This window comes from Osmia bicornis, chromosome 11 (genome assembly GCF_907164935.1).
Source record: "Osmia bicornis bicornis chromosome 11, iOsmBic2.1, whole genome shotgun sequence".
Taxonomy (NCBI): domain Eukaryota; kingdom Metazoa; phylum Arthropoda; class Insecta; order Hymenoptera; family Megachilidae; genus Osmia; species Osmia bicornis.
This window is the reverse complement of record NC_060226.1, coordinates 6319892-6330414: the sequence shown is the minus strand read 5'-3', so window position 1 is coordinate 6330414 and position 10523 is coordinate 6319892. Positions and strand designations below refer to the sequence as shown.

Genomic DNA, 10523 nt, shown 5'->3' with positions numbered 1-10523 from the left:
GCTGTTACTCCCGGCACCGTCGCGCCATCTTGTCAGTACGAAGATGGCGTGGGTGACGCGTGCGGCAGTTTGAACAATCGCGTCTTTCGTTTCGAATTATTCGTCGTAATACGTTCGTTTCTAACTTACCCGTGTATACGTAATAACATTGGAGTGTGCCTGTAACCCGTGTGTGCATAAATTTTGCTAAATTATCGGTACTTTCGTACGTATCTGACATACGAATGTCAAGTTTGTTGTCGAACCCGCGTCTCGTGTGCCAACCGGTCGTGAACGATATCGAGGTTACTTTTGTGCTTGCATGGACTAATTGCAGCGTCCACGTGGGCTGGTACATCGTACTTCTGTCATGTGAGTAACAATTAACTAATATTAGGAATAATTTGGTTGAATCAGTAGTACGTGCATGTGAGCTGCGTAGTTATAAGAGTCATGAACTATGAGTTTAAAGTTTCTTTTGGAATATATATACGCCATTTTTGTAATGGCTGATGGTATTTGAATTAGTGATTGAGAAAGTAGGAGTCATTAGAATAGATATTCGTGTAAATTTCGCTTTTAAAACGAGCATCAGTGCTGCCATCGATGCACCGTAAGAACACGCATGCGCAGAAGTATAAATGATCCACCGCCATTGTTGCTTCCGTGTGGAGACTCTTCACGCGAAGTCGGCTGCGAAAGGGATCGAATGATGTAAATTTCGCCTCGGTGGCGTGGGGCCGTAATTTTCACGCGGCGTGTTTGTTTGTATATCGTAACGCCATCACGCGCAGAAAGGAAATTAAAAGAATTCAGCGCGAAACTTTCGATGTTTTGATCACGTAGAAAACTGACGCTATAAACGTTTCACGAGTACGTGGCTTCGTTTAACAAAAATGACAAATTGCCGGCCGAAAATAACCGTTGCCATTTGTTAGCTGTCAAGATCGTTGCGTAGTTTGTAACGCTATGTTTATTCAACAGATCAGCCTCTTGTGTTTCCTTCGAGAACAAAAACGTCGTTATATGTACGTGACCGAATCGGGACGCTACTTAATGTAGTAAATACTAGACTTTAATAACTGCGTCATCCGCTCGGAATCGAACGGCGTATAACAATATTTACATTCGGCCGAGAATCGTTCACCTTTCGCTCGAGGCAACGGGAGACGTAAACGCGTATCGCGAAGCGTTGTCTCGCTGCTGCACGCGTAGCTTCGAATCGATACAGGAGAAAATCGCAAGCACAGTTATATGTATCTAGCAACGTGCCGTCTCGGGGCGGCTAGCTGAATTTTAATTCTGTCGCGATTTTCTGCTCGTCCGCTCGCGCGGTGTCAATGTATGGCCAGGAATTTATTACGCCGTGAATCCTACAAGTTAACTCGTGCCCCGTCTCCGACGCAATAGAAACGATCTCGTGTGCGTGTATATAGGTGCGTCGACACGTGGCACACGATAAAGTCATAGAGACACATTATAGTCGTCTACTCTTTGGCATCTCGAATTAAAAGGACTCCTGAAAGAGGCGATGACAAAAATATCGTAGCGAGGGGTGTGAGTTGCTTTGCATATAAGAAATATTTCACACGTTAATACCATTCTCTCCCCTCCCCCTCTCTATAGTTAGCATTGCAATCGAATTACTGGAATACCAAATATTTTGTATATTTAAAAAATTTTCAATGGTAAACGATGAGATAGTTCCTTAGACATTTTTCCTTATACTGTTGAAAAATTTCTTTCTTTCCAATGTTTGAATATCTACCTTCGCATCAAACATCGTAAGGTCGAATATATTTGCAATGTTTTAAAAAACGACAAACCTCAGTTTGTCAGCATAACTCGAGACGTCCATGAGTTGTTTGCACAAATGAAGTTTTGAAATCGTAAGCAAATTAAGATATATTTTGTTATATGTACATACATAATATTTGTGTTATTCTTGTACTTGAGAAACGAGAGAAACGAGTAAGAAAATACTATCTTGAAAATGAATAAACGCAGAACGAATGAATTTTACAATGATCTATCGCACGAGTTTGCGTACTCTTACTATCGAACCTTTGCAACGGGTTACTTTGCGCAAGGGAGGAAATTTCTTTCTCTCCCCGCTGTGCATTGTTATTGATGAATACAATCGGTTTAGTCGATGACCAACGATGATAATGGTTTCCGTGATTAGTCATGTTTCACGCAAGTCATACCGATGCGATTCAATAATAAAAACACTCTACGTACGTATAGATGAAATATGTACGTCGTATTTTTATCGCGACTATTTGTTTCTTCGACATTGTTTTGCTGTATTAATCAACACAGATAGCCGATCATTCTTCTTTTCTTTTCTTTTCTAGAAGTAAATAATGAACAAACGCTTCTGTTTGTTAGAAGTTAATTCGCGATTATCGATGAAAGAAATGGTGATTAGGTTGTCGAAATCTTACGCAGGAAGCGTATCGATATCGAAGCGGATAGATGAAGAAATTGCTTCCCCATGGTCGGATCGTTTTATCCAATTCAGTGCCGGTAGTCCTACCCGGTCGGGGATCGTTAACGATCATTTTCCTCTCGTGAAAACGCGAGCCTTGACGCAGCCTCGTAATAATCGGCACGTCGATGCCTGATTTCTCGATTTTCCCATTGCGAAATGTTGCATAATCGAATGGTTCTAACGATTGGAAAGTCGAAAGGGGAATAACAAGCGTGCTTTATACACCGGGCCCCCGTTATTCCCGATTCTTTATCGAACGCGACCGATGACGATCAATTATCATTGCAGAAAAAGTGTAATACACCGCGTGAAACGAGTTTTTGTTCCTTTCATTTCCATATGCAAATCGATCGAAATGTAACGCGCAGCCAACAGCCGCCGCGAAGTAAACGCAATTGAGGAAGGTGAAACGTGAACTTTGCTTGAACGATCAGTTTTTCATGCGCAAAACGAAAGAGAGCAACGCGAAAACCGGTGAAAATATGTATTTTATCGATGCCGAATCTACTTTCTCCGTTGCTCCGCGAGAACGTTCTTACTCGTTAACCTGAAATTAGAAGCGGTGGGAAAGACAGCTTGGGCTGGTAATTTCTGATAACGCTGAAACCACAAACCATTTCCTCAACGTCTTCTCTATTATCGTTATCTTTCCTAAACGTTTATACGGAACTAACAGATTAGTTCCTCGTCGCATCGGCTGTCGAAATCATGGTCACCAGTTAATTATTCCGTATAATTGCAATTCTAATTTTCATACTTTGTTCACTTTTTTCGCGCGATCGATCGAAACGTATTTCGCGCAACGGATTCCCCTTTCGGAGCTAATAACAAAAGTTTATTGAATTAGGGTCGGAGGAAAAACAGAAAAGAACAGCGTAGCACGTATGAGTCACTTCGAAGTTATCATTTCGAAGGACCCAGGCCCATCCTGGCCTCCGCTTTGAATCAATAAAAGGGAAAAGAAACGTTCGCACCTGTTTGGATCGAATAATCGCGTGGATTCGTTAGGTGTGCCTGATACACGCGCCGTTTTCGCGTCTCTCTTTTTCTCTGTGGAACGAAGGTCTCTCGTTAGGCTTGGTAGCACGCGAATCGCTAGAGAAGCATGCGGGAGGCGCGTGGTCAGAGCGAGGCCAGAACACGCACGTGTACTCGGTGCGTGTCTCTTATTAATACACGAGTATGTTACAAGTTACGGACGTCCCGTTCCAGCAACACTGGTAATCGACGAAAAGGGCACAGCCTTGTTACCAGGCCGTTGCATAATAACTATCGAACATACTTTTTTCTATCGTTCACATCTACGTGAACCCTAAGGTCAACGTACTGACCCGATCGTACGCGTCGTTCCAGGCGTTCTACTTTCTGCTCGTCGAAGAATTATCAGAAATCGCATTTTTTTTTCTTCTTACAACCTGGTAACCACTTGCTTTCTTTCATTTCACCTGCAAATTTTAATTTGATATCAAAAATACTCACCTTGTTTACTTTATTTTTATTTTTTCTTATCCGATTTTAAGAGGTTTTAACGTTGTTTTAAGTAGATTTTAAGTGTATTAAAAGAAATTACAATTTCTTTAGTCGAGTGATAAGTATACTAATCTTGATAATGCATTTGCTGTTAGATATTTATCTTCTAAATGTATCATTATACTTGTTTACTTGTATAGTTTGGAAAGTTCCACGTTTTGAAATAAAAATCCATAATGATTTGTTCGATGTTTCATGATTGATCGATGTACCTCGTTTGATTTACGAAATACATATATACATGCATCGTATTGGAACTCGGTTAGATATATTGCGACAGAACGACGATAAAGTAAATCTCCTGGTCGCAAAATGACACATCAAACGGATTCATCGATTTCTTCGATCGATATATCGGTAGGAAGCGGGATATAATTTGCCTCGAGGATTTTACCGCGTCTCTCCGATGATCCTTTTAACTTTCTCTCTAATTTCGAACAAATTACATTGGGAAGCTATTAAAGGAAATGGTGTTTGCTTATACGATGCAGGCGAATCGAAATCGTAGCAATTAGAGCGACCTATCAAAGAGTTAGATGACCCGAAACGGCAATAAAAGGAATTTTCTGCGAATCAATCGAATTGCTGAATCAGGATTCTTACCAGTTTCGCTATACAGGCAACTGTTCGTCCAATTGAACCAAACGATTCGACATTTTCTCTCTTGACCTAATATTCCAATGCAACCTCCGTCTGCGTTGTCGAATATTCGTTAACGGTTCTGAAAACACGTAACGAAGATCGAAGAAGTGTTTCTACTTTCTCTTCTTTCTTTTTTATTTGCTTAATTTCCACGATGTTCAGATAACACCAGTGTAAAATCCAAAGGCACACAAAATTTCGCTCGTTATCATAGCTGGTGAAAGATTACACGAACGCGTTTGGTTGAACAGGGGCTGACAAATGTCTGTAATCAAAGAGCGGCATGCGGTAGGTTCGCGTTATCGCAGTTAGACGATGATTATATAAGTTCAGATTACGCGAACGGTAAATTAATATTCATAAAGCGCGACAGAAAAGTCTCCGTTCGAGGATACGCTACGAAATGAAACAAATTTCATTTCAACGTTCCAGATTATTATTTTTTTTTTTTTTATTTGAATAACGATACGAATGAAATAAATGGAACATCGATATGTCAAAATCATTGAAATGAGCGTGGTGTTCTGTAAGGGTAGTTTTAGCCGTGATAACGATCAAAGTACATATTTGTTTAGCCGAAAGTTTGATCAATGTATCATTCTACGATAAATGCTTTAACGAGCGAGACGTAGATAATGTCACGTTCGCCTGTTGAAGAATCTTATGCGCAATAGAACTTTATCTATCCCCGTCGAAAGCCACAAGACGTTCTATATTCGGCCATTCAAATATTTTTGGCCACGAGCCCGCCTGTTCGCCCGCGCGCGTCTCTGACATAGAACGCGGAACAAACGGAGCGATGAGCGACGGAATCGTAGAAAAAGAAAACGCACGAGTAAGGAAAGTTATCGATGCATCGTTTTCATTCTTCACGGTCGTTGCAGCAATGACGAATCGACGACCATCTGTCTGTCCGGCTCGCAGAAGTTATTCATCGGTTAAAAGTAGAACTTTTTGTCTCGCGATTGTCTTATCGGGCCTGTTACTCGGCAATCATGATAATGCTGGATTAACCGTAGCTTTATTCTTTTTCTCATCCGAATGGAGGAAACCAAGGCTATAATCCATCATTTCCGCTTACCATTCATCCGTCTTCCTCTTTGTCTCTGAAATGTTGCGCAAATGGTATATCATTTTTGAATATCGAAAAATTCGAGTCTCTCGAAATTATCCGAATTCTACTTTTAAGAAATTGGAGAAATGACCGAAAATATGGCAAAATATTTTTGTACGTTGAACTGTTCTTTAAATTTCATGTTTCAACTATCAATCTCGACTTTCCTTATCATGGTGTATATATAGGTGTTTCGTGCCGATATCGGACTCGCTCGTGTTTCGTTGGCATAACACGAGCCATGCGAACGATGCATCGTTGTGAGGTCAGAGGAAACACGTGATCGACGCGATGCACGCGAAAACTCGTGTTATCTTTTTATCGGCACGCTTCTATTCAGACACTCGACGATACGCGCGAGAAAGAATTCCACCCGGAAGTAGATTCTATCGTTTTGAGAGTGTTTCATTTTTAACGAACAGCCTTAGGTAAATAATTTTTACTAATTAAACAACCGACAGAATGATTCTCATTGAAAGTTAGAGGATATTACCGAGGTTTTATGCAAAACCGACCTTGTACGCAACAGTACAATTATCGCACGTGTGTCGCGCAACTTTGTATTCGAGGCAGAGAAACATGAAACGGTGTTTCTTAACACCATCGATTTTTCTCGTTGGAGGTACGAAAAGTTGCTGGCCTCGTTCAATCTTTCCCTTCGTTTTCCTTTTTTCTTTTTCAAATTTATCTCCCTCCTTTCACTGATAAGCCAATACATGGTTGATAACTCGTGCAACAATCAGACAAATCGATTGTCGTTTATGATACAGAAGTTTTATTGAATGCACTGTTCTCTCGCAAATAAACAACGACAGTGGGCCCCATGTGAATCGATTTTTACCTTCGTTTCTTAATTTTTTTTTTTTTCTTTTCTTCGTCACGATTTCATATAATCGTAAGGTAACAAAATTCCTCTTACGCCAGGGTTTGGCTCGTATCGAGCCGTCGATAGAATAATAATTAATTAAAGGTGATCATGAGATGGCGATAATCGCGATCAATAATAAATTGGCAATAATGAATAATTAGCGATAATAGTAATAACCATAATGATAGTAATAATAATAATATACAATAATAACGAGATATGCTAACTGTCGATAATAGTCAAAGAGATAACAAGTAAAATATACAATACGATCCTTTACCGTGGATTTCTTCGTGATATAATACGATCAACAATCGAATAGCGAAACAGATTATCCTTTCGTCCTCGATACACCTGTTCATTTCTATACAATATTAGAAATTTGTCCCTTTGATTCGTGTGATATGGCTTCTTTTTTTTTCTCTCTCTCTCTTTCTCACGGCGCAATAATGAGTGTAATGAAGAACGCATTCGATACATATTGGATTCGTCTCCAATAATAAATTTCTTTCTTTCTTTCTTCCTTTCTTCCAAAAGTCTCGAACAACTTTCACTCTCACTCTCTTATCATTTGCTCACACGCTCTCTACCTTTCAGATACGTTATCAAATTTTCGAGTTGTTCTCTTCGATACCAATTCATCGATTCATACACGTAATTGCAATATATATATATATATATATATATACACAATAGATGTTTCCGTGACAACGATCACGCCTTCGAAAAGTAGCTTGAATTATATTTATACACGAACGATCTTCGTAACAAAAAACATTTTCGATCAGTTCATAATTTTCATAACTTCGTTCCTAAGATACAAGATACTTGTCGCCCCTATTTCAATCCCTCGTCTCGACCCTAGTTCCTTGTTCCTCATAGTATCGATGAAAATTTTGTCGAGACGAAGACAATATTATACGAGAATCATCTTTAGATTCGTACAAATAATGCACGGTACAAATACTTCTATTTTCATCCTAACGCTCCGAGCAAATTAACTTAGAGCTGCTTTGTGAAACCGCTAAAGTTAGGTACAAAGAGGAAAATATGTATATGTATCGTAGCGGAGGATGAAAATAGAGAGTAGATTTTTGGTTTGGAAAAATAGTCAAGCATCGAAGGGGCCAAGCGCGTTTCGATTCAGACCAAGCCTGGGCAATTTGTGCCCTAAGGGCATAAACCTAAACTTTCTCTTATAACTTTGTCGCGATAAAGAATTCAATTTTCCACCACCCGAGTGGTCATTACCCATTTATTTTCTCAGATAATTGCTCTATGAACACGAATTGCTCAGGCCTGACTTCGATTAACTTGCGACGATCGCGATCTATACGCTCTCTTTTTCTTTTATTTACAAATTCATCTAGAGATATACAAGCTATGCCTGAGGCTAGAAAAAATGCGATCGCTCGAGCGCAGGGAGTTCGAATAAAAATTCGCACGTCGAAATTTCCGTCAAAATTTCATTCTCTCTTCAAAAACTCACCGCCTGACGCGGCTGAAAATCTGTACACAAGCGGATTTTCATTGTAAAAACTTGTGTTAATTCGCGATTAAATTCTATCTGATCCTCGCGACAATATCAAAAAAGAACGTTTCTCTTTCTTTCATTCTTCCAAAATACAATCGTTCGGATTATTTTTCTCCAATTTCCGAACGATACAACAAGTTCGCAATCACGGTTAAACAACGTATACTATATTACATGTATCGCGGTGTTCGTCGCCACGATTCGAAGAGAAATTTCCACGTGTGCATATATAAAAATCGGAGGAGATAATGTGTCGTTGCTATGTACAATTTCGCGTGGAAGGCATATGGTTACACGAAAGAAAACAACTTCGTAAACGAAGCGATTACAATTAATACGTATACATACATGTATATATATGTATATCCACGTAACACTCATACACGTACACGATCGATAACACTTGAATATATCGTAACTTGAATCACGCGACAACGTAAATCTCACGTACGTTTCCCCTCCGTCGATTCTCAAAAACTCGTAGAAATCGTGTAACAATTCTAATTAGAAATCGGAAATTCAACGCCATCTTCGATTATCCTCGGCTGGCATTTCTCACGCGAGCCTGTCTCGATTTTCATTTTCGAGCGACAGAAAAGTAAGAACAACAACCGTTTGAAAAATACATATATGTATACCGTGTGCTCCGTTTGACAAACGATTCACTCTAGCCGTTCTATCATCGTGTATAAAAATCCTGCCGACTTCCGGTGTCCGCGCTCGAGCCGATCGTCGATTAAGAACAGGAAAATGTGTATAGAGAAAATGTTATTTTCTTTTTTTCTGTGTGCGCAGCGTGTTTTTTGAGCTGGATCGCTCGTGATCAACGACGCGATCAGCTCGTACAAATATATCATCATCATCGTCGATTATTATTATTATTATTAAAATACTCGGTGTAAAAATAGGTACGATACAGGATGACCGCGTCTTGTGGTCGGTACCCCTGTGTTTCAGACGAAAAAAAAAAAAAAAAAAAAATTTATTCAGCCGATCCTTTATCTTCCTCGACGGAAGTCCCAGCAAATCGAACCCTCGCATCGTCGACAAAATTACTACCGGAAGGATATTTCGGACAATCGTTCGTCCGTTTTAAAAAAGTGCCCGGAAGTTGGTCGAAACGATTCCCTATCTTTGTTCTTCGTCTTCTCGTCCCACGTGAAATGTCGAGGTCCTCGCCCAGCGTGTCCTTGTCCAAGCTTAACGTGGGACCGAGTGAAATTGCTCGAAAGCCGTTTTCAGCGGTTCTTTTTCTTCTTTTTCCTTATATGCTTCCTTTTCTTTCTCTTTCTGTTCAATGATTTCGCCTTCGAGGGGTACTCGGTCGTCCCCTCTATGTTTCTTTGTCGCTCTCGCGTCGGTTGAACGTCGGTTATCGGTGACGACTCGGGGCGTCGCGACGCCCCCGGGTCTCAGGTCACGTCCAATACGAGTCCGTGAACCCAATCGTCGGCTGGCTGCTACGTCAGCAGTTTGAAGAACATCAGGGCTAAGGATATGTTGATGAAGAGCACCAGCATCACTAGCTGCTGCCTCGAGAACCAGTCCTGCAAAATTGTAATCACCGTTTAAAAAACCGTGGAAGATCGTTGACATTTAACGTGTTAATCGATTCTCGCGTAGAGTCTATCTTTTGAAAGAACCACGTGATAATCGAATGGGTTGGTAATGTCTCGTTTACGAGTTTCGGATGAATCGTAAATCAAGCGAAAGTTCCAGCCACAATCGGCGGAGCTTCGTCGTACGATAAAAAGCGGAATAAATTAACCGTGTCTTAATAAAAGATTCATGACACGAGGATAATGTTATTCTAAACACCGCGCCGGTTAAGGAATTGACGACTTAAACAGCCGCAGATTGTTTTCATAACGCCCCAGTTGGAATTCATATTTGCAAATCGTATTATTGTTTTCGCGAATTTGCCTTTACTTCGGTAAAGATGAAGTTGAGAACGCGATAAATAAAATTTGCTCCTCGTTAAATTCTTAACGAATGTCCATTGTACGAGTGAATCTGTCGATTCTATCGAAGTTTAATTGAGAAGCGAACGTTAAAGAGGATCGATTGCTTCCGCGTTACGCTTGAAATGCAAAATCTGCCCCGGTGTCAGGTGGAACGGATATTGAAAACGATCGCCGGTCGATCAGACAGTCATAATCACGCATCGATACGCGTGCGACCTACTCTTGCAATCAACTGATAAGGATGTTTTTGCGTCGTCGATTCAAGCATCAGCTCTTTTATTCCCCCTCCGTCTCTTCGATTTTCTTTCCAAGGCCTCGTGTCACCCACTCTTGTATTACGTCTAATTCTCACTGCGTTCTACGCAATATCGCGATCTTGATTCCTCGAGGTCGTTGTT

The 10523-nt window shown here is 40.4% G+C and overlaps 2 protein-coding genes across 6 annotated transcripts in view; one reads left to right on the top strand and one right to left on the bottom strand.

The window, feature by feature from the left end:
• The first annotated feature begins 52 nt into the window (after positions 1-52).
• Positions 53-10523, top strand: part of LOC114873808 (breast cancer anti-estrogen resistance protein 3 homolog) — a 104833-nt gene continuing 94362 nt past the window's right edge. For 2 of the 3 annotated variants that reach the window (XM_029182519.2, XM_029182518.2), the window contains exon 1: positions 53-351. In XM_029182519.2, coding sequence (XP_029038352.1) covers positions 225-351 — 127 coding nt within the window. In that variant the 5' untranslated portion in view covers positions 53-224. Of the gene's footprint in view, positions 352-1477; positions 1535-10523 lie in introns of those variants that run through there. The other variant, XM_046287686.1, reaches the window with a different exon arrangement.
• Positions 6512-10523, bottom strand: part of LOC114873807 (junctophilin-1) — a 34582-nt gene continuing 30570 nt past the window's right edge. For all 3 annotated transcript variants that reach the window (XM_029182511.2, XM_046287685.1, XM_029182517.2), the window contains one exon: positions 6512-9708. In XM_029182511.2, the coding sequence (XP_029038344.2) occupies positions 9622-9708 (87 nt within the window). In that variant the 3' untranslated portion in view covers positions 6512-9621. The remainder of the gene's footprint in view (positions 9709-10523) is intronic.